The 22,379-nt window shown below is 43.6% G+C and overlaps 3 protein-coding genes across 4 annotated transcripts; 1 reads left to right on the forward strand and 2 right to left on the reverse strand.

Moving 5' to 3' along the window:
• Window positions 1-46: 46 nt before the first annotated feature.
• LOC139586207 (bolA-like protein 2) lies at window positions 47-2,528 on the reverse strand. The gene is made up of 3 exons (XM_071419441.1): window positions 2,414-2,528; window positions 1,137-1,231; window positions 47-522 (listed from the first exon to the last, which is right to left on the reverse strand). Exons 1-3 carry the CDS (start codon window positions 2,477-2,479, stop codon window positions 417-419), a joined length of 267 nt encoding a protein of 88 aa, XP_071275542.1. The 5' UTR covers window positions 2,480-2,528; the 3' UTR covers window positions 47-416.
• Window positions 2,529-3,424: 896 nt separating this feature from the next.
• On the forward strand, window positions 3,425-7,815 carry SLX1B (SLX1 homolog B, structure-specific endonuclease subunit). Of its 2 annotated transcripts, XM_071419439.1 has the most exons (5): window positions 3,433-4,044; window positions 4,745-4,796; window positions 5,517-5,819; window positions 6,438-6,568; window positions 7,617-7,815. In XM_071419439.1, the coding sequence occupies exons 1-5, from the start codon at window positions 3,878-3,880 to the stop codon at window positions 7,726-7,728; spliced, it is 765 nt and encodes a 254-aa protein (XP_071275540.1). In that variant the 5' UTR covers window positions 3,433-3,877; the 3' UTR covers window positions 7,729-7,815. The 2 variants fall into 2 exon arrangements, with proteins under 2 accessions (XP_071275541.1, XP_071275540.1); XM_071419440.1 differs by lacking the exon at window positions 5,517-5,819 and having other exon boundaries at window positions 3,425-4,044.
• SGF29 (SAGA complex associated factor 29) lies at window positions 7,747-22,220 on the reverse strand. The gene is made up of 9 exons (XM_071419436.1): window positions 22,131-22,220; window positions 20,930-21,005; window positions 20,773-20,845; window positions 18,158-18,222; window positions 17,875-18,004; window positions 13,706-13,852; window positions 11,608-11,643; window positions 10,644-10,806; window positions 7,747-8,890 (listed from the first exon to the last, which is right to left on the reverse strand). The coding sequence occupies exons 1-9, from the start codon at window positions 22,203-22,205 to the stop codon at window positions 8,774-8,776; spliced, it is 882 nt and encodes a 293-aa protein (XP_071275537.1). The 5' UTR covers window positions 22,206-22,220; the 3' UTR covers window positions 7,747-8,773.
• Window positions 22,221-22,379: the final 159 nt, after the last annotated feature.

Raw genomic sequence — 22,379 nt, forward strand, 5'->3', positions numbered from 1 at the left:
CAACCCCACTCTAAACCAGCCTTCACCCAAGGACGTCAGCACAATATGCAAATAAAGAATGTTTATTGCTGTTATGTAAATTTATGCAGATAAGCTCCATACCAAAGGTGCTTTCACCCAAGTATGACATCACCACAATATGGAAATGAGGAATGTTTATTGCCTTTATGCAAATTTATGAAAATCAACCCCATCCCAAAGCCACCCTCACTCAAGGATGATATAAACACCATATGCAAATGAGGAATGTTTATTGCCTTTATGCAAATTTATTCAAATGAGCATCAGCACCACCCTCTTCCGCCTCCATTTAAGGGCCTAAAGGCGCCGTGGCCTCAACCAATCAGAGCCAGGCTGTGCTAATTTATGCAAATCCATGAAAAAGAAGCGGAGGCGGAAGAATTTGGTATGCAAATTTATGCTAATGAGCCGCGCTCCTCCTTCCACTGCTCAGGGGTCAGCGTTCGCTGCTCCAGGGCGTGGATCCGGCCCAGCTCCTCCTTCAGCGCATCGTTAACGAGCCTGCGAGTTAATCAGCCGCTAATTAACACCATTATTGAGTTAACAAACCTTTCATTACCACCCTCATTAATCCACTTCGCTTAATTCATTAATTGATCCATTAATTAATGCATCCATCCATTAAAACCCCTCATTAATCCATAATGATTAATTAATTAATCTATAATTAATAGATCCATTAAAACCCCTCATTAACCCTCACATGTAATTAATCCATTAATTAAAATCCCTCAGTATGCCCCTAATTGCTTTAAGCCCCGCCCACCTTTTTAAAGACCAACCCCTTTAAGCCCCACCCCTTTCCATAAGCCCCACCCCTTTCCATTAAAATCCCATTTAAGCCCCGCCCCTTTCCTTCCCTATTTTTACCTCATTTAAGCCCCACCCCTTTCCCCACTTGAAACTGTTTAAGCCCCACCCACTTCCCTTATTTAAACTCCATTTAAGCCCCGCCCCTTTCCCATTAAATCCCATTTAAGCCTCACCCATCTCCCATTTAAGCTCCGCCCCTTTCCCCTTTAACCCCACACAAGCCCCGCCCCTTTCCCCATTAAAACCCCTTATTCAAAGCTCCTCCCCGTTCAGGCCCCGCCCCCTTTAGGCCCCGCCCCCACCGGTGCCTCTGGAGGGTCTTGAGACCGCGGAAAATTCCGGAAACGACGAAAACGCGGAAGCTGCCCTGGCACAGCTCGGGGGAGTCCTGCACCTCCTGCAATTAATTAGCGCTAATTAATGCTAATTAGCATTCATAAAACCCCTCCTACCCTCCGTGAATAATAATTAGGTGATTAAGTAATTAATTAGGTGTTGTTGTCTGGTAATTAATGGCTGTTAAATGGTAATTATAACACATTAAATGATAATTAATTGGAAATTAGAAGCAGTTTATTGATCATTAGCATTAATAACCACCCATTACTTCTTATTATACTTAAAGCTCTAATTAATAAATTTAATTACCACCATCAACAACTAATTAATACCAATAAAGTACTAATTAACCCTTAATAATGACTAATTAACAGTTATCAGCAACTAATTAGCAGCATTTCGGCAATAATTAACACTAATTAAAACCATTAAGCTTCTACTACAACTGCAATCTAATAATTAACATATAATGTCAGCAATTAGAGATCTAATTACACCCCCAACCACTAATTACCATTATTTCCGTGCTAATTAACACCTATTACATGCTAATTAGTAGTTGTTACCAACTAATTGGCACCAATTCATCACTAATTAACACCCATTAGTCCCTAATTACAACTATAAAATTATTAGTAATTATAATTGCGTCCCCCAATTACTAATACCCAACAATTAATAACCAATTAAAATCTGAAAAACACTAACAGCAATTAATCACTAAAAAAAGCAATTAGCCGCTAATTAACAACCCTTAGGCCCTAATTATCACGACTTAATCACTAATTACCAAGTCTTAATTATTAATTAGGATCAATTAGCCACTAATTGCTTTCCCAAACTACTAATTAACCACCATTACCTACTAATTAACAGCGAAAAGGCGTTAATAAGGAGCTAATTAGGCAGTAATTAAGTCACTTCTGGGGTTAATGAAAACCGTAATTAACACTAATTCATTAATGCTAATGAAGCACCAGCCCTCAGCACTGCTGTTAATTAAGCCCCTATTTAACCCCTCCACCTCTTAATTAACCCCGCCTAGCACTAATCAACCCGTCCCACTCCTCATTAATACCCTAATTAGCCTAATTAACTCTAATGAACCCCTCCCCCTCCGAATTACCTCCCCCCAACCGCTAATTAACCGCCATCCTGGCAAATAACCGGCCTCCCAAACCTAATGAACCCGCGGTCGGGGCTAATTAGCGCTTAATTAATTGATTAGCGAATTAATTACCACGTGTTCGGCCTGGAGCCGCTCCTGGAGCCGCAGCCGCAGCTCCTCGGCTGTCGGAGGCTCCATTACCGCTTCCGCCTGCGTCACTTCCGCTCGGCGCGGGGCGTTGTGGGTACTTGGGCGGAAGCAGAAGAAATGCATTGTGGGTAACGAGGCAAAAGTGAATGATTTGCAGAGGATTGTGGGTAACGAGGCAAAATTGGGGTTCCTTGCGCAAGGGTTTGTGGGTAACGAGGCGAAGTCAAGCGCTGCCATTACCTGAGGGCCCAGTGTGCGATCAGTAACGGAAAAATGACATCACTAAAGGCACCAGTGACACCAGTAAGGACCAGTTCGGGATGGGAACGGACCAGTACAAACCAGTATGGGACCGGTAAAGGAAAAATGACGCCATTAAAAGCACCAGTGACACCAGTAAAAGGTGGAGCGGGCCAAAATTCATGCCAGTAAAAGGGATCGCGGTGCATTGTGGGTACCGAGGCAGAAAACCCACCACTTTACCGAGGCGGAATTCACCCGCAGCCTTCTCCCGCAATGCATTGTGGGTACCGAGGCAAAACTGCCGCCATTTATACCGAGGCAAAATTACCGGAAGTTCCTCCTCGCGGACCGCAATGCATTGTGGATAACGAGGCACATTCGGCGCCATTTCTACCGTGGCAAAACCTCCACAGGTATTCCTTCTCCGCATTGCATTGTTGGTACCGTGGCAAAAATTCTCCCTTTTACCGACGAGGAAATCCGAGCATTAAACGAGAATTTTCTTTTCTTTTCCTAACTCCTCCTCCGTCTCCTCCTCCTTCTCGTCTACCTCCTTTTCCCCAAGGCATTGTGGATATCGTGGCAAAATCGCCGCCATCTTTACCGAGGCAAGAACCCGGACCCGCCTTTTATGCGCAATGGATTCTGGGTACCGAAGCGCACATTCTCCCTTTTACCGTGGCGGAAATCAGAGCATTAAGCGACAATTTTCACTTCTTCTTCCTCCTCCTCCTCCTCCTCCTCCTCCTCCTCCTCCTCCTCCTCCTCCTCCTCCTCCTCCTCCTTCTCTTTAAAGCATTTTGCCGATATTTTTAACGAGGCGAAACTTTCGGAAGCTCCCCTCACGCGCCGCAATGCACTATGGGTACCGAGGCAAAATCGCCGCCATCTTTACCGAGGCAAAACTCTCAAGGGCCTCCATTTTAGCAATGCATTGTGGGTACCGAGGCACAAATTCTTTCTCCTACCGAGGCGGAAATCAGAGCATTAAACGACAATTTTCTCTTCTTCTTCCTCCTCCTCCTTCTTCTCCTCCTCTCTTTCTCTTTAATGCATTTTGCCGCCATTTTTACCGAGGCAAAGCATACCGGAAGTTTAGAACGTCGCGGTGCATTGTGGGTACCGAGGCACAAATTCTCCCCTTACCGAGGCGGAAGTTGATTCATGTAACCGGAAGTGCCCGCGGTGCATTGTGGGCCGGCGATGGCGGCGATGAGGGCGGTGTATTTGCTTCGCTCCGCCGCTCCCCGGGGCCGGTGCCGGGGCCGAACCTACGTTGGGTTCACGGTGGATCCGCGGCGGCGGCTCCGGCAGCACAACGGGGGCAGGAAAAGAGGGGGAGCCCGAAAGACGAGCGGGAGAGGGCCCTGGTAGGGGAGCCCGGGGGGTTTTGAGGGGGTTAATGGGGATTAAATGGGAATTTGGGGTGATTTAGAAGGGATTTTGGGGGGTTTAAAGAGGATTTAGGAGGGTGTAAGGGGGATGTGGGGGGTTTAAAAGAGATTTGGGGGGGATTTGGGGGGCTTTAAAGGGGATTTGGGGGTGGTTTGGAAGATTTAAAGGGGATTTGGGAGGGTTTAAGATGGATTTGGGGGTTTCAGGGGAATTTAAAGGGATTGAAGCGGAATTTTGGGGGTGTTTAAGGGGCATTTGGGGGGTTTAAGGGGATTTAGGGGGGATTTTGGGGGGGTTTAGGGGGTTCTAGGGGGGTTTGGGAGAGATTTGGGGGGCCTTAAGTGGTTTTGGGAGGGATTTGTGGGTGTTTAAAGGGATTAAAGGTGGATTTTGGGGAGTTAAGGGGGAATTTTAAGGAATTTTGGGGGGATTTTGGGGTTAAAGGAAGATTTGGGGGAGTTAAAATGGATTTTGGGGAGGATTTTGTGGGATTTAGGTGGGATTTGGGGGGATTCAAGGGATAATTGGGAGAGTTAAAGGGGGATTTGGAGAAGTTTTAATTAAATTTAAATAATCCTAATGATTAAAATTAAATTTAGAAATTAAGTTTCTTGGTTATTTTTTAAATTTTCAATGAAGTTTCAGCCAATTTAACCCATTTTTCTCCAACTAAAGGGAAATGGAACTTTTCGTCCACGGCTTCCCCTCCGACGTCGCCGCCCTCAGGGTGAGCCACGCCCCCTTTAAGCCCCGCCCACCTCATTAAAATTCATACAACCCTTCCTCCTTTAGTTTAAGCTCCTCCCACTTTCTAGACCCACCTGTCTAAGCCCCGCCCATCTTCCTTGGCCAAATTAAAACCATCTCATTAATTAAATTTAAGCCCCTCCCACTTTAAAACCCCACTCATTTAAGCCCCGCCCACTTTTTTCAAGCACGTATAAACTGCTCCATCTGGAACTTAAGCCCCTCCCACTTTCTAGTCCCCATCCATTTAAGCTCCACCCACCTCATAATAATGCAAATGATTTCAATTTGCCTTTAATTTAAGCCCCTCCCACCTTTTAAACCCCACCCATTGAAGCCCCGCCCACTTCTTTCAACCTATTGAAATAGAATTTCTTTTAATTTAAGCCCCACCCACTTAAGCCACACCCCTTAAACCTCCTTTACACCCACTTCTATTTAAGCCCCGCCCACCAAATTAAACCCATCCCCCTTTTAAGCCCCACCCACTTTATACTGACAAATTTCAGGCCACACCCACTTTAAGCCCCGCCCACAGGATCTGCTTTAGGCTCCACCCACTTAACCCCTACCCCCATTTTAGCCACTCCCAACTCATTAAACTCTGCCCCTTTAAGCCCCGCCCACCTATTTAATTTAAACAAAACTCCTCCCCTTTTTTTTTAAATCCCACCCACTTAAGCCCCGCCCTTGTTTTCAGTTCGAGTGGGCGTGGCAACACCCAAACTCCTCCCGATGCCTCTTGGCCCCGCCCACTCGCCGCCCCCGGGAGCAGCCAATCAGCTTCGCCCTCCGCCTATTGCCCCGCCTCCTTTTGGCCCCGCCCTGGTCCCGCCTCCCGCTGAGAATCCGTTGGCTCCGCCCACCTCGCCCCGCCCTAGAGTTGGCTCCGCCCCCTCACGTAGTGGAGGAGGAAGGGGCGGGGCTGCCACACCTTAAAAGGAAAAAGGGGCGGAGTCAAGAAATGGAGTTGGAGAATTCGGGGTGTGGCTTGTGTGGGGAGGTAAGGGGCGGGGCTTAAAGGGGTGGGGCTTAAGATGAATTACTTTTTTGGGCGGGGCTAAAGATGAGTCGGGATTAAAAGGGGAGGAGTTTTGAGAGGTTTAATGAGGTGGGTGGGGCTTAAAGGGGTGTGGCTACATTAAGCAAATTAAAGAGGGCGGGGCACAAACGGATACTTAGAAGTGGGAGGGGCTTAATGTGGGTGTGGCTTATAATGAGCAGTCTAAAGTGGGCGGGGTTTAAAAATGGGTGGGGCCTAACAATAAAAATAAAAGTGGGAGTAGCCTAAAGCTGGATATGGTAAAAGGGGGTGGAGCTTAAAAGGGCAGGGTTAAAAGGGGTGGGGTTTAAGGTATTTAAATTTTAGGCATGGCCTAAAAGGGGCATGGCCTTCAGAGGTACAAAAATTAAAATTTTGGGGAATTTTAGGCTTAAAAATGTAAAGTTATGCAAATTTTTAATGTGGGCGTGGTCTGAGAGGTAGTGGGCGGAATTTGAATCATGAATTACTAGTTGTACTTTTAAATCAAAGTAATCTTTTAAAAAATGCTAATTTATGCAAATTTTTGCCTTTTAAGCAGAAATTTCAGGGTTTTTTACATTTCCACGCCCTTTTTAGGACCAGGCCACGCCCCTTTTGCGCTGTCCCCGCCCCCACTGCAAGATGGCCGCCCATCCCTTGTGCCTGGCCCGGCTCTTCCTGGCCCCGGAGCCGCTGCAGCTGCTGCCAGTAGGGGGCACCTGTCCCAGGTAATAAAAAAGGGGGTGGGGCTTGGGTTTGGGGGCGGGGCTTGTTTTTAAAGCTTTTTACCTTATATGGAAACGTTTCAAAATGGCAGCTAAGGGGTAGAACCTGTTTTTTAGGAGTTTTTACCTTATAAGGAATGGTTCAAAGATGGCTGCCAGGGGGCGGGGCTTGTTTAAAAGGATGGTTTTGGTTATAATGTTCCAAGATGGTCGCCAGGGGGCGGGGCTTGGTTTTTAGGGATTTTTACTTTATATAGAGGAAGGTTCCAAGATGGCTGCCAGGGGCAGGACTTGTTTCTAAAGGAGTTTTACCTTATAAGGAAATTATCTAAGATGGCTGCCAGGGGGTGGGGTTTGTTTCTAAGCTGTTTTTCCTTATAAGGAAAGGATTCAAGATGGCTGCCAGGGGGCGGGGTTTGTTTCTAAGCTGTTTTTCCTTATAAGGAAAGGATTCAAGATGGCTGCCAGGGGGCGGGGTTTATTTCTAATACCATTTTTCCTTATAAGGAAATTATTCAAATGTTTGTTTTTAAAACCTTTTTTCCTTAAAGGAAGAAATTTCAAGATGGCTGCCAGGGGGGCGGGGTTTGTTTCCAAGGGAGATTTTCCTTATAAGGAAAAGTGCAAAGATGGCTGCCAGTGGGAGGAGTTTGTTGCTAGGGGGAGGAGCTTGTTTATATTTTTCCTTAAAAGGAAAGGCTCCAAGATGGCTGCCAGGGGGAGGAGCCTGTTGTTAGGGGGCGGGGCTTGTTGCTAAGGGCTCCTTACACCATAAGTCTGGGAGTGGTTGCTAAGGGGCGGGGCTTGTTTTCAAATCTCCTTTTCCTTATAAGGAAAGGCTTCAAAATGGCGAAAAGGGGGCGGAGCTTGTTGGTAGGAAGTAAAAGGGGTGGAGCCTGTTGCTAGGGGAGCATTTTCCTTATAAGGTAATGTTAAAGTGGTTATTAAGGGGCGGGGCTTGTTGAGCTGGAAGGATTTTCCTTATAAGGTAATGTGATGTGGGCGGGGCTTGTCCAAAGGGGCTGTGTCCTCACTCTGACCCCACCCCCAGGTGCCACACCCACCTCCTGTGGGGAGATCTGATTCGTCGCTGCCGTGGAGAGGCGGAGCCTGAAGAGTGGGCGGAGCCTGATGACATCATTCCAAGCTCTGCCCCCACGTGAAGCCACGCCCACAATGGGTTTTTAACATTTTAAATGTATTTATTTGTAATTAACTTATTTTTATAATAAAATTCGATTATTAATTTATTTTTTATTTAATAGGGTGTGGCTTTGTTAGGCCACACCCCTATGATGTCATTTCTTGTTGCCCTTCCCCTTTTTGGCCGCCGTTTTTGTAATCAAATTCCCATTTTTTCCCCTTTTTTGCCTGTTTTTTTCATCAATTTCTTTTTTTGGGGGGTCCTTCAAACCCTCCCAAAAATTTAAAGATTTTTTCCCCAAATTTTGGGACATATTTTCCCCATTTTGACCAGAAAAATCCCACATTTCCACCCCCAAATTCCCAATTATTGTCCTTTAAAAAAAATAAAATTTCCCCAAAAATATTTTAAATTTGCCAAAAAATTTGCCTTTTTTCCACCCAAAAACCCCCAATTTTTCCCCATAAAAATCCCCTTTTTTCCCCATAAAATACAAAATATCCCTTCCACAAAACAATCATTTTCACCCATGAAAATCTCAAATTTTCCCCAGAAAAATCCCAACTTTTTCTCTATGAAAACCCCATTTTCCTTCTAAAATACCTAATTTACCCCAAAAAATTCCAATTTCCCCCCCAAAAATTCTCATTTTTTACTCATAAAAATCCTGGAAAAAAACCGTTTTTTTCCCGATAAAAATCCTAATTTTTACCCCAAAAAAATCTCAAATTTGTCCTCAAAAATTTCCATTTTTCCCCCCAAAAAACCCCAATATTCCAGGATAAAATCTTTATTTTTTCCCCAAAAAAATCCCAAATTTCCCCCCATAAAAATCACAATTTCCCCACTAAAAATCCCATTTATTGCCCTAAAAAAATCCCAGTTTTTCCCCACAAAACCCGCATTTTCCCTCATTAAAAAAATCTATTTTTTTTTAATTCTCCCCATTAAATCCCACTTTTCCCCCCCAAAAATCCCATTTTCCCCTCCCCCCCTATTTCCAGGCCACTCTTTCTGAATTTTTGGTCGTTTCTCCAAAATTTTGGGTCGTTTTTCCCCAAATTTCACTTTTTTTTGGTCTCTTTGCAGGCCACCACGTAGCGCTGGGCCACGTTCAGGGGTGGGGAGTAACCGTCGGCGTAGGAGGTGTCCTCGAAAAGCACCGAATAATCGTCCTGGGGCTGGGAAATTTGGGAAAAAATTCAAAGTTTTTGGGAAAAAAGAAGAATTAGAAACAAGCCATGCCTACAAATTATCCCCTTATATGGGAACTGGGCCATAGCAACAAGCCACGCCCCTTAGCAACCCCCTTAAAAGGTAATGGCGGCCTTACCAACCCCCCCTTATATGGTAATGGTGTTCCTTGGCAACAAGCCACGCCCCTTAGCAACCCCTCATAAAGCAATACCTCAGCATTTCCCTTATATGGTAATGCCACCCTAGCAACAAGCCCCACCCCTTAGCAACCCCTTCTATGGCAATACCTCTTCTTAGCAACAAGCCACGCCCCTTGGCAACCCCTTAAAAGCAATGCTTTGGCATTTCCCTTTTATGGTAATACCTCCCTTAGCAACAAGCCACGCCCCCTAACAACCACCTAATATGGCAATGCCTTGCCTAAGCAACAAGCCCCGCCCCTTAACCCCTCATAAAGCAATGCTGTGGCGGTTTCCTTATATGGAAACGGCACCCTAGCAACAAGCCCCGCTCCTTAGCAACCCCTCAGAAAGCATTACCTTAGCATTTTCCTTATATGGCAATACCACCCTAGCAACAAGCCACGCCCCTTAGCAACCCCTCATAGAAATACCACCCTAGCAACAAGCCCCGCCCCTTAGCAACCCACCTCCCACAGGGCCCCCTTGTGGCCGCCTCCATTTTTAACCAAAAATCCTCATTTTTGAGGGGATTTTTGGGGTGATTTCGGCCGATTTTGGGTCAGACTCACGCGCTGAGGCGGGGCGTGGATGAGGGCAACGCCTCTCCTAAACAACAAGCCACGCCCCCTAACAACCACCTAATATGGCAATGCCTTGACTAAGCAACAAGCCACGCCCCTTAGCCCCTCATAAAGCAATGCATTGGCGTTTTCCTTATATGGAAACGCCACCCTAGCAACAGGCCACGCCCCTTAGCAACCCCTCAGAAGGTATTACCTCAACATTTTCCTTATATGGCAATACCACCCTAGCAACAAGCCACGCCCCTTAGCAACCCCTCAGAAGGCATTACCTCAGCACTTTCCTTATATGGCAATACCACCCTAGCAACAAGCCACGCCCCTTAGCAACCCCTCAGAAGGCTTTACCTCACCATTTTCCTTATATGGCAATACCACCCTAGCAACAAGCCCCGCCCCTTAGCAACCCAGCTCCCACAGGGCCCCCTTGTGGCCGCCTCCATTTTTAACCAAAAATCCTCATTTTTGAGGGGATTTTTGGGGTGATTTCGGCCGATTTTGGGTCAGACTCACGCGCTGGGGCGGGGCGTGGATGAGGGCGACATAGATGGCAATGTCTCTCCTTAGCAACAAGCCACGCCCCCTAACAACCACCTAATATGGCAATGCCTTGCCTAAGCAACAAGCCACGCCCCTTAACCCCTCATAAAGCAATGCTGTGGCGGTTTCCTTATATGGAAATGCCACCCTAGCAACAAGCCACGCCCCTTAGCAACCCCTCAGAAGGCATTACCTCAGCACTTTCCTTATATGGCAATACCACCCTAGCAACAAGCCACGCCCCTTAGCAACCCCTCAGAAAGCATTACCTCAGCATTTACCATATATGGTAACCCTTCCCTAGCAACAAGCCCCGCCCCTTAGCAACCCAGCTCCCACAGGGCCCCCTTGTGGCCGCCTCCATTTTTAACCAAAAATCCTCATTTTTGAGGGGATTTTTGGGGCGATTTCGGCCGATTTTGGGTCAGACTCACGCGCTGGGGCGGGGCGTGGATCAGGGCCCGGTAGAAGCAGGTGGTTTGGGGGTACAGGGCCAGCACCAGCTGATCCTTGTGGAACAGAGCCTCAGGATCCGTCTCGGGGTTGGTTTTCCATTGGGGCAGGGGGATGATGCGGCGGCGGCTCAGGGTGTGGCGCCTTTTTGGGGAGAAAAAAGGGAATTTTGGGTAAAATGGGAAAATTTGGGGGGAAAATCGGGGAAAAAATGGGATTTATATGGGGGGAAAGTTGAAGAGGAAATGGGGTTTTTATGGGGAAAATTGGGATTCTTTGGGGGGAAAATTGGGATTTTTATGGGAGAAAATTTGGGATTTTTATGGGAGAAAATTCGGGATTTTAAGAGGGTTAAGAGGGATTTTTATTGGGGAAAAAACTTGGGGAAAAATTGGGAATTTTTGGAAGAAAAAAGGGGAAAAAATGGGAAAAAATGGGAAAAAATTTGTGGGAATTTTAGGGAGGAAAAAATGAGATTTTTTAGGGGAAATTTGGGGGGAAATTGGGATTTTTGTGGGAGAAAATTTGGGATTTTTGTGGGAAAAAAATTGGAATTTTAGGGGTAAATTTAGATTTTTATTGGGGAAAATTGGGAGTTTTTAGGGGGAAAAAATGGGATTTTTTTAGGGGAAATTTGGGATTTTTATGGGAGAAAATTTGGGATTTTTATGGGAGAAAATTTGGGATTTTTATGGGAGAAAATTTGGGAGTTTAGGGGTAAATTGAGACTTTAATTGGGGAAAAATTGGGATTTTTTTGGAAGAAAATTTGGGATTTTGGAGGGAGGAAATTTTGATTTTTTGCAGAAAAAAATTGTAATTTTTATGGGGAAAAAATAGGGAAAATTCTGGGTTTTATTGAGAAAAATTTGGGGTTTTTTTTGGGTTGTTTTGAGGGGATTTTGGGGCATTTAACCCAAATTTGGGGATTTTTTTCCTCACTCACTCTTTGCCTTCCTCATCGATGTCGTCGACTTCGTACCTGAGGGGAAAAACCAAAAATCCCAACTCAGAACCAAAAGCCTGAGGCAAAAAAGGGGAAATTTACCTCAAAAATTGGAATTTTCAGCCCAAAAATTGGAATTTTACCCCAAAAATTAAAGTTTTACCCCAAAAATTGGAATTTTTAGCCCAAAAATGGGAATTTTACCTTAAAAATGGGAATTTTTACCTCAAAAATTGGAATTTTTACCTCAGAAATTGGCATTTTACCACAAAAATTGGAAGTTTTACCTCAAAATTTGGAATTTTACCCCAAAAATTGGATTTTTCAGCCCAAAAATGAGAATTTTACCTGAAAAATTGGAATTTTACCTCAGAAATTGGAATTTTCAGCCCAAAAATTGGAATTTCACCTCAAAAATTGGAGTTTTACCTCAAAAATTGGAGTTTTTACCTCAAAAATTGGAATTTTACCCCCAAAATTGGAATTTTACCCCACAAATTGGAATTTTCAGCCCAAAAATTGGAACTTTATGCCCAAAATTGGAATTTTCAGCCCAAAAATTGGAATTTTCAGCCCAAAATTGGAATTTTTACCTCAAAAATGGGAATTTCCCCAAAATTGCAATTTTTACCTCAAAAATTGGCATTTTACCACAAAAATTAGAATTTTACCTCAAAAATGGGAATTTCCCCAAAAATTGGAATTTTCAGCTCAAAAATTGGAATTTTACCCCAAAATTGCAATTTCTACCTCAAAAATTGGAATTTTACCTGAAAAATTGGAATTTTTACCCCAAAATTGGAATTTTCAGCCTAAGAATTGGAATTTTACCTCAGAAGTTGGAATTTTTACCACAAAAATTGGAATTTTACCTCAAAAATTGGAATTTTACCTCAAAAATTGGCATTTTCAGCCCAAAAATTGGAATTTTACCTCAAAAATTGGAATTTTAGCCCAAAAATTGGAATTTTGGTAAAATTCCAATTTTTGGGGGAAAATTCCAATTTTTGGGCTGAAAATTTGGATTTTTTGGGTGGAAAAAATGGAATTTTGATGATGAAAATTGTGAATTTTGAGCCCAAAAACTGTGAATTTTTACCAGTAAAAGTGAATTTTCAGCCTAAAACCAGAAATTTTGTCCAGAAAAAAATCAATTTTGAGCCAAATAAAGAGAATTTTGACCAAAAAATCCAAGTTTTAACCAAATAAGGTGAATTTTGGCCAGAAAATTCAGTTTGGAGCCCAATAAAACAAATTTTTGTCTGAAAAAGCCAATTTTGAGCCAAATAAAGCAAATTTTAACCAAAGAAAAATCGATTTTTAACCAAATAAAGAAAATTTGGACCAAAAAAATTCAATTTTCATGCAAACGAAGCCAAAAAAATTTGAACTTCGGGCTGAAAATTTGAATTTTCGGGCTGAAAAAAAAGGAATTTTGAATGTAAAAAATGTGAATTTTGAGCCCAAAAATGTGAATTTTTACCAATAAAAGTGAATTTCCAGCCTAAAAACAGAAATTTTGGCCAGAAAAAATCGATTTTGAGCAAAATAAAGCAAATTTTGACCAACAAAAAATCAATTTTTAACCAAATAAAGAAAATTTCGGCCAGAAAAATTTAAATTTCGGGGCACAAAAAATTCAATTTCGACATCAAAAATCCGCATTTTCAGGCAATATTGATCAGATTTCAAGGTCCAGGACTGGAATTTTGGGCTGAAAAGGGGGATTTTGGGCTGAAAAAGCCAATTTGGAGCCAAAACCTTGATTTTTGAGGGAAAAAAGCAAATTTTGAGGCCAAAAATGGGTATTTTTACCAATAAAAGTGAATTTTCAGCCCAAAAAAAGAGGATTTTGGCCAGAAAATTCAATTTTTAACCAAATAAAGCAAATTTTGACCAAAAAAATTCGATTTTTAACTAAATAAAGAGAATTTCGCCCAGAAAAATTTCAACTTCGGGCTGAAAATTTCGATTTTCGGAACACAAAAAATTCAATTTTAACATCAAAAATTCCCATTTTTTGGCCAAAACCCCCAGATTTCGAGGTCCAGGACTGGAATTTTGGGTTGAAAAAGGGGATTTTGGGTTTTTCACTCACTTGTTGGCAGCGTGGCTGTAGCTGACGACCTCGGCCAGGATCCACTGCTCGTCCCCCTCCAGCGCCTTCACCCTGGCGGCCACTTTGTCCCCAGGCTTGGCCACGTAATCCCCGGCAGCCGGGACCGCCCCGCACAGGGGAGGGGGTCTGGGAGCAGAAAAAGGCAGCAGGGATTTGGTAAATGCCAAAATTCCCAGGGTTTTAGCCCAAAATTCACCCCAGAAATTGTGGGAATTGGGTGGGAAACGCGGGGGGGGATGGGGGGAGGTTTTGGCAAAGTTGTATTAAATTCCCCATAAAAATTCCTAAAAATTCAGGTTTTTTTTCTCCTGGAAATTCCCCAAAATTGCATCAAATTCCCCCCAAAAAATCCTAAAAATTCCAATTTTTTTTTCTCTTGAAAGTCCCCAAAATTCTCTCAAATTCCCCATAAAACTTCTCAACATTTTCTCATAAAAATTCCCCAAAATTCCCCACGTATTTTCCCAAAATGTTCCCAAAAATTTCCAAAAATTCCCCATAAAAATTCCCAAAAATCCCCAACATTTCCCCTACAATTTCCCCTAAAAATTCCCCTCAAAAATTCCCAAAAATTCTCAAAATTTTCCCAAAAATCCCCATTTTTCCTCCCAAATCCCTCTTTACCCTCCCAAATCCCTCATTTTCCCCAAAAATTCCCTTTTTTTCCCAATTTTTCCTCACTTTTCCCCAAATTTTCCCTCATTTTTCCTCATTTTTCCCCAAATTTCCCAACCCACAGCACCACCATCCTCAGCACCCTCAAATCCCATTTTATCCCCCCCAAATCTCCATTTTTTAAGCAAAATTCTCCCTTTTTTCCCCCAAATTCCCACTTTACCTTCCCAAATCCCTCATTATTCCCCAAAATTCCCACTTTTTTCCCCAATTTTTCCCCATTTTTCCTCATTTTTCTCCAGGCTTCCCCATCCATACCAGCACCATCCAATCCCCTTTTATTCCCCTCCAAATTCCCCATTTTTCCCCACAAAATCCCCATTTTTTTTCCCAAATCCCTCTTTACCTTCCCAAAACCCTCATTATTCCCCAAAATTCCCTTTTTTTCCCCAATTTTCCCCCAAATTTTCCCAATTTTTCCCCATTTTTCCTCATTTTTCCTCACATTTCCCAACCCACAGCACCACCATCCTCAGCACCCTCAAATCCCCTTTTATTCCTCCCAAATCTCCATTTTTAAGCAAATTTCTCCCACTTTTCCCCCCAAATCCCTCTTTACCCTCCCAAATCCCTCATTATCCCCCAAATTTCCCTTTTTTTGCCTAATTTTCCCCCAAATTTTCCCAATTTTTCCCCATTTTTCCTCACTTTTCTCCAGGCTTCCTGATCCACAGCACCACCATCCTCAGCACCCTCAAATCCCCTTTTATCCCCCCAAATCTCCATTTTTTTAGCAAAATTCTCCCTTTTTTCCCCCAAATTCCCACTTTTCCTCCCAAATTCCCACTTTACCCTCCCAAATCCCTCATTATCCCCCAAATTTCCCTTTTTTTTCCCAATTTTTCCCCATTTTTCCCCACATTTCCCAACCCACAGCACCACCATCCTCAGCACCCTCCAATCCCCTTTTATTCCCCCCAAATCTCCATTTTTTTAGCAAAATTCTCCCTTTTTTCCCCCAAATTCCCACTTTTCCTCCCAAATTCCCACTTTACCCTCCCAAATCCCTCATTATCCCCCAAATTTCCCTTTTTTTTCCCAATTTTTCCCCATTTTTCCCCACATTTCCCAACCCACAGCACCACCATCCTCAGCACCCTCCAATCCCCTTTTATTCCCCCCAAATCTCCATTTTTTTAGCAAAATTCTCCCTTTTTTCCCCCAAATTCCCATTTTTCCCCCCAAATTCCCTCTTTACCTTCCCAAATCCCTCATTATTCCCCAAATTTCCCCTTTTTTTCCCAATTTTCCCTCATTTTTCCCCATTTTTCCTCACTTTTCTCCAGGCTTCCTGACCCACAGCACCACCCTCCTCAGCACCCTCAAATCCCCTTTTATTCCTCCCAAATCTCCATTTTTAAGCAAATTTCTCCCACTTTTCCCCCCAAATCCCTCTTTACCCTCCCAAATCCCTCATTATCCCCCAAATTTCCTTTTTTTCCCCAATTTTCCCCCAAATTTTCCCAATTTTTCCCCATTTTTCCTCACTTTTCTCCAGGCTTCCTGATCCACAGCACCACCATCCTCAGCACCCTCAAATCCCCTTTTATCCCCCCAAATCTCCATTTTTTTAGCAAAATTCTCCCTTTTTTCCCCCAAATTCCCACTTTTCCTCCCAAATTCCCACTTTACCCTCCCAAATCCCTCATTATCCCCCAAATTTCCCTTTTTTTTCCCAATTTTTCCCCATTTTTCCTCACTTTTCCCAACCCACAGCACCACCATCCTCAGCACCCTCAAATCCCATTTTATCCCCCCCAAATCTCCATTTTTTAAGCAAAATTCTCCCTTTTTTCCCCCAAATTCCCACTTTACCTTCCCAAATCCCTCATTATTCCCCAAAATTCCCACTTTTTTCCCCAATTTTCCCTAATTTTTCCCCATTTTTCCTCCCTTTTCTCCACATTTCCCAACCCACAGCACCACCATCCTCAGCACCCTCCAATCCCCTTTTATCCCCCCAAATCTCCATTTTTTTAGCAAAATTCTCCCTTTTTTCCCCCAAATTCCCACTTTACCCTCCCAAAACCCTCATTATCCCCCAAATTTCCCTTTTTTTCCCCAATTTTCCCTCATTTTTCCCCATTTTTCCTCACTTTTCCAACCCACAGCACCACCATCCTCAGCACCCTCCAATCCCCTTTTATTCCCCCCAAATCTCCATTTTTTTAGCAAAATTCTCCCTTTTTTCCCCCAAATTCCCATTTTTCCCCCCAAATTCCCTCTTTACCTTCCCAAATCCCTCATTATTCCCCAAATTTCCCCTTTTTTTCCCAATTTTCCCTCATTTTTCCCCATTTTTCCTCACTTTTCTCCAGGCTTCCTGACCCACAGCACCACCCTCCTCAGCACCCTCCAATCCCCTTTTATCCCCCCCAAATCTCCATTTTTTTAGCAAATTTCTCCCTTTTTTCCCCCAAATTCCCACTTTACCCTCCCAAAACCCTCATTATCCCCCAAATTTCCCTTTTTTTTCCCAATTTTTCCCCATTTTTCCTCACTTTTCTCCAGGCTTCCCGACCCACAGCACCACCCTCCTCAGCAGCCTCAAATCCCCTTTTATCCCCCCCAAATCTCCATTTTTTTAGCAAAATTCTCCCTTTTTTCCCCCAAATTCCCACTTTACCCTCCCAAAACCCTCATTATCCCCCAAAATTCCCTTTTTTTCCCCAATTTTTCCCAATTTTTCCTCACTTTTCTCTGTGATTCCCCACCCATACCAGCACCATCCAATCCCCTTTTATTCCCCTTCAAATTCCCCATTTTTCCCCACAAAATCCCCATTTTTCCTCCCAAATCCCTCTTTACCTTCCCAAATCCCTCATTTTTCCCCAAAATTCCCTTTTTGCCCCAATTTTCCCTACTTTTCCCCAATTTTCCCTCATTTTTCTCCAGACTTCCCAACCCACAGCACCACCATCCTCAGCAGCCTCAAATCCCCTTTTATCCCCCCCAAATCTCCATTTTTTAGCAAAATTCTCCCTTTTTTCCCCCAAATTCCCATATTACCCTCCCAAATCCCTCATTATCCCCCAAATTTCCCTTTTTTTTCCTAATTTTTCCCCATTTTTCCTCACTTTTCTCCAGGCTTCCCGACCCACAGCACCACCATCCTCAGCACCCTCCAATCCCCTTTTATCTCCCCAAATCTCCATTTTTTTAGCAAATTTCTCCCACTTTTCCCCCCAAATCCCTCTTTACCTTCCCAAATCCCTCATTATCCCCCAAAATTCCCACTTTTTTCCCCAATTTTCCCTACTTTTTCCCCATTTTTCCTCACTTTTCTCCAGACTTCCCAACCCACAGCACCACCATCCTCAGCACCCTCCAATCCCCTTTTATCCCCTCCAAATCTCCATTTTTTTAGCAAAATTCTCCCTTTTTTCCCCCAAATTCCCACTTTACCTTCCCAAAACCCTCATTATCCCCCAAAATTCCCTTTTTTTTCCTTATTTTCCCCCATTTTTCCTCACTTTTCTCCGGGTTTCCCGATCCACAGTGGCAGCGTCATGGCCGACTGCTGCAGCAGCGTCATCAGCACCCCCCTCCTCATCGTCTTCCTGGGCGGCTCCGCCTCGCTGTAAATCCCGGCGATTTTTGCCGCTGGAATTATAAAAATTTTTTAAAAACCCAAATTCCTTAAAAATTTGAGGGATTTGGGGGAAATTTTAAGGGATTTGAAGGGGTTTGAGGCGTTTCCCGCCTTTTTTCCGGCCGTGAGGGGAGCGGCAGCGCGGCGCCCCCTGGCGGCCGTACCAATGCGGCGCTCCTCGAGCAGGGATTTGATCTCGGCGATTTTATCCAGAGCTCTCCGGAGAACGCTGAAAAATGAGGGGAAAAAAAGTAAAACTTTGGAATAAAAGTGGAGTTTGGAAGGTGGGAAGGGAAAAGGGAGGGATTTTGGGGGGAAAAATGGGGTTTTTGGGGAAAAAGGGAGGAGGAGGGCGGGGGGGAAATGGGGGGTTTTGGGAAAATTGGGAGGGAATTGTGAGGGAAAATCTGAGGGGGAAAAGGAAAATGAGCGGGGAAACAGCAGAAATGTGAGGGGAAAAAGGGGAAATCTGAAGGGAAAAGTGGGAATTTAAAGGAATAAAGTGGGAATTTGAAGGGAAAATGGGAATTTGTTAGGAAAAGTGGGAATCTGAGGGATAAAAGGGGAAATTAGCAGGGAAACAACAGAAATCTGAGGGGAAAACCGGGAAATCTGAGGGAGAAAAGTGGGAATTTAAAGGAATAAAGTGGGAATTTAAAGGAATAAAGTGGGAATTTGATAGGAAAAGTGGGAATCTGAGGGGGGAAAAGGGGAAATTAGAAGGCAAACAACAGAAATCTGAGGGGAAAACCGGGAAATCTGAGGGAGAAAAGTGGGAATTTAAAGGAATAAAGTGGGAATTTGAAGGGAAAAGTAGGAATCCGAGGAGAAAAGCAAGAATCTGAGGGAAAAAGTAGAAATTAGAAGGGAAACAGAAGAAATCTGAGGAGGGAAAGGGGAAATCTGAGGGCAAAAAGTCAGAATCTGAGGGGGAAAATGGGAATTTGATAGGAAAAGTGGGAATCTGAGGGGGAAAAGTGGGAATTTAAAGGAATAAAGTGGGAATTTGAAGGGAAAAGTGGAAATCTGAGGGGAAAAAGTGGGAATTTGAAGGAATAAAGTGGGAATTTGAAGGGAAAAGTGGAAATCTGAGGGGGAAAAGTGGGAATTTAAAGGAATAAAGTGGGAATTTGAAGGGAAAAGTGGAAATCTGAGGGGGAAAAGTGGGAATTTAAAGGAATAAAGTGGGAATTTGAAGGGAAAAGTGGAAATCTGAGGGGAAAAAGTGGGAATGCGAGGGAAAAAATGTAAATTTGAGGGGGAAAAGTGGGAATTTGAAGGAATAAAGGAGGAATTTGAAGGGAAAAGTGGAAATCTGAGAGGGAAAAACAGAAATCTGAGGGAAAATAGGGGAAATCTGAGGGAAAAAGTAGAAATTAGCAGGGAAACAGAAAAAATCTGAGGGGAAAAAGGGGAAATCTGAGGGCAAAAAGTCAGAATCTGAGGGGGAAAATGGGAATTTGATAGGAAAAGTGGGAATCTGAGGGGGAAAATGGGAATTTGATGGGAAAAGTGGGAATCTGAGGGATAAAAGGGGAAATTAGCAGGGAAACAACAGAAATCTGAGGGAGAAAAGTGGGGATTTAAAGGAATAAAGTGGGAATTTGAAGGGAAAATTGGGAATCCGAGGGGAAAAGCAAGAATCTGAGGGAAAAAGTAGAAATTAGAAGGGAAACAGAAGAAATCTGAGGAGGGAAAGGGGAAATCTGAGGGCAAAAAGTCAGAATCTGAGGGGGAAAATGGGAATTTGATAGGAAAAGTGGGAATCTGAGGGGGAAAAGTGGGAATTTAAAGGAATAAAGTGGGAATTTGAAGGGAAAAGTGGAAATCTGAGGGGAAAAGTGGGAATTTAAAGGAATAAAGTGGGAATTTGAAGGGAAAAGTGGAAATCTGAGGGGAAAAAGTGGGAATTTGAAGGAATAAAGTGGGAATTTGAAGGGAAAAGTGGAAATCTGAGGGGAAAAGCAGAAATCTGAGGGAAAATAGGGGAAATCTGAGGGAAAAAGTAGAAATTAGCAGGGAAACAGAAAAAATCTGAGGGGAAAAAGGGGAAATCTGAGGGGGAAAAGTGGGAATTTAAAGGAATAAAGTGGAAACTGGAAGGGAAAAGTGGAAATCTGAGGGGAAAAAGTGGGAATGCGAGGGAAAAATGTAAATTTGAGGGGGAAAAGTGGGAATTTGAAGGAATAAAGGAGGAATTTGAAGGGAAAAGTGGGAATCTGAGGGGGAAAAGCAGAAATCTGAGGGGGAAAAGTGGAATTTAGCAGGGAAAGAGCAGAAATCTGAGGGACAAATATGGAAATTTGAAGGAATAAAGTGGGAATTTGAAGGGAAAAGTGTGAATCTGAGGGGGAAAAGCAGGAATCTTAAAGGAAAAAGAGGAAATTTGAGAAGAAAATATGAAAATCTGAGGGAGAAAAGTGGGAATTTGAAGGGAAAAAGTAGGAATTTGAGAGAAAAAGCAGAAATTGGAAGTGAAAAATATCTGGGAGCAAAAGGTGGGAAATGTGAGGGAAAAAAGTGGGAATCTGAGAAAAAAAAGTGGAAATCTGAGAAAAAAAAGTGGAAATCTGAGGGGGAAAAGAAGAAATTTGAAGGGAAAATCACAAATCTGAGGGGGATAAGCAGAAATCTGAGGGGAAAAAAGAGGAAATCTGAGGGGAAAAATGGGAATTTTGAGGAAAAAAAGTTGGAATTTGAAGGGATAAAGTGGAAATCTGAAGGGATAAAGTAGAAATTGGAGGTTTTTTGGGTTTAAAAATGGGAATTCTGGACTCACTTGCACTCGGCCTCAGCATCTGCCTTGGCTGTGGTGTAGAGCCCTCGGAGCTTGGTGCGGTAATAGGGAGAAACTGAAGAGGATTTTGGGGGTCAAAATGCCCCAAAAAAACCCCAAATCCCCCCCAAAATTCCCTCTAAATCCCAGAATTTGTTACTTTTGTTCTCTGTCTGCATCCGCTCGTGAGTTTTCTGGATGTTCACCAGGTTGTGCTCACTGCGGGAGCGTTCCTCCTGAGGGGAAAAATGGGGAAAAAAATGGAGAAAATTGGGGAAAAAGGGGAGAAATGAGGAGAAAAGAGGGGAAATTGGGGAAAAAAGAGGGAAAATTGGGGAAAAAAGGGGGAAAATCAGGGGAAAAAGGAGAGGAAAAGGGGCAAAAATGAGGAAAAAAGGAGGGAAAAAGGATGTTTGGGTTAATAAAGGGGGATTTATGAGGGAAAGATTGGGAAATTTGGGGGTTGGAGTTAATAAATTTAGATTTATGAGGGGAAAATAGGGATTTTGAGGGGTAAGAATTAATAAGGAAAAAGTTTTGAGGGAAAAGTGATGGATTTTGAGGGTTGGAGTTAATAAAGGGGGATTTCTGAGGGAAAAATGGGGGAGTTTGGAGATTGGGGTTTATAAATGGAGATTTTTGAGGGGGAAATGTGGGGTTTTTAGGGGTTGAAGTTAATAAGGAGAAAATTTGAGGGGAAAAACTGAGAAAAATTGGGGATTTTAGGGGAAAAAGAGGATTTGGAGGTGGGAATGTGGAATTTGAGTCAATTAAGAGGCATTTGGGATAGAAGCAGGTGATTTGGGGGCAAAAATGTTTCAATTTTGAGAGTAAGATTTGTGAATTTGGTATAAAATGGGCCATTTTGCAATAGCAATGGGCAGTTTTATGGTAAAATAGGTGATTTTAGGTCTAGATATGCTCGATTTTTGGGAAAAACGAATGCTTTAGGGCTAAAAATTGGTGGTTTTGTGAGGTTTGTGAGGGGAAACTGGAGATTTTGAGGGGAAACGGGGGATTTGTGAGGGGAAACTGGAGATTTTGAGGGGAAACGGGGGATTTGTGAGGGGAAAATGCAAATTTGCGAGGGGAAAATGTAAATCTGTGAGGGGAAAATGCAAATTTGTGAGGAGACATGAGGGAGAAACAGGAGGTCCGTGAGGGGAAAGAGGTGATTTTGGGGTGAAATGGGTGATTTTGGAGGTCCGTGAGGGGAAACGGGAGGGAAATAACGGGACCGGTGAGGAGAAATCGGAGAAAAGTGCAGCAAACGGGGATCGGGGATGGAAAAACGGGGGATCCTAAGGAAGAAAGAGAAATCCTTCAAGAAAATTGGAAGATCCTAAAAGAAATTCCGGTACCTGCGTCTGTTTAATGAGCTGGTGCAGCTCTCCCAGCAGCTCCGCGATGCGGGAATCGGCCGAGACCAGCGCCATGACGGGAGAATGGAACGGGGATGGGAGGGGGGGGGCAAAATGGCGGCGGCTCCTGAGGGAGATGCGGGAGGGAGGGAGGGCGGGACAAAATGGCGGCACCGCCTCAGAGCGGCACAAACCACGCCCACATTACACCATAAATGGTTAAAGACACGCCTATTTTTCCTTATATGG

The sequence above is a fragment of the Agelaius tricolor genome, unplaced genomic scaffold, assembly GCF_023055355.1.
Source record: "Agelaius tricolor isolate 1412-34295 unplaced genomic scaffold, bAgeTri1.0.p SCAF_107, whole genome shotgun sequence".
In the NCBI taxonomy this organism is placed as follows: domain Eukaryota; kingdom Metazoa; phylum Chordata; class Aves; order Passeriformes; family Icteridae; genus Agelaius; species Agelaius tricolor.

Bases quoted from the DNA above. Each gene is read 5' to 3' on its own strand.
- SLX1B (XM_071419439.1), top strand. From the start codon at position 3,878: ATGGCGGCGATGAGGGCGGTGTATTTGCTTCGCTCCGCCGCTCCCCGG. The intron at 5,820-6,437 runs GTAAGGGGCGGG...CGCCCTTTTTAG, and splicing joins GGTGTGGCTTGTGTGGGGAG to GACCAGGCCACGCCCCTTTT. The intron at 6,569-7,616 runs GTAATAAAAAAG...CCCCACCCCCAG, and splicing joins GTAGGGGGCACCTGTCCCAG to GTGCCACACCCACCTCCTGT.
- LOC139586207 (XM_071419441.1), bottom strand. From the start codon at position 2,479: ATGGAGCCTCCGACAGCCGAGGAGCTGCGGCTGCGGCTCCAGGAGCGG. The intron at 1,232-2,413 runs GTAATTAATTCG...AATTAATTGCAG, and splicing joins GGCTCCAGGCCGAACACGTG to GAGGTGCAGGACTCCCCCGA. The intron at 523-1,136 runs GTGGGGGCGGGG...ATTAACTCGCAG, and splicing joins AAGACCCTCCAGAGGCACCG to GCTCGTTAACGATGCGCTGA.
- SGF29 (XM_071419436.1), bottom strand. From the start codon at position 22,205: ATGGCGCTGGTCTCGGCCGATTCCCGCATCGCGGAGCTGCTGGGAGAG. The intron at 18,223-20,772 runs GTGAGTCCAGAA...CTCATTTTTCAG, and splicing joins GATGCTGAGGCCGAGTGCAA to CGTTCTCCGGAGAGCTCTGG. The intron at 10,807-11,607 runs GTGAGTGAGGAA...CTCCCCAAAAAG, and splicing joins ATCGATGAGGAAGGCAAAGA to GCGCCACACCCTGAGCCGCC.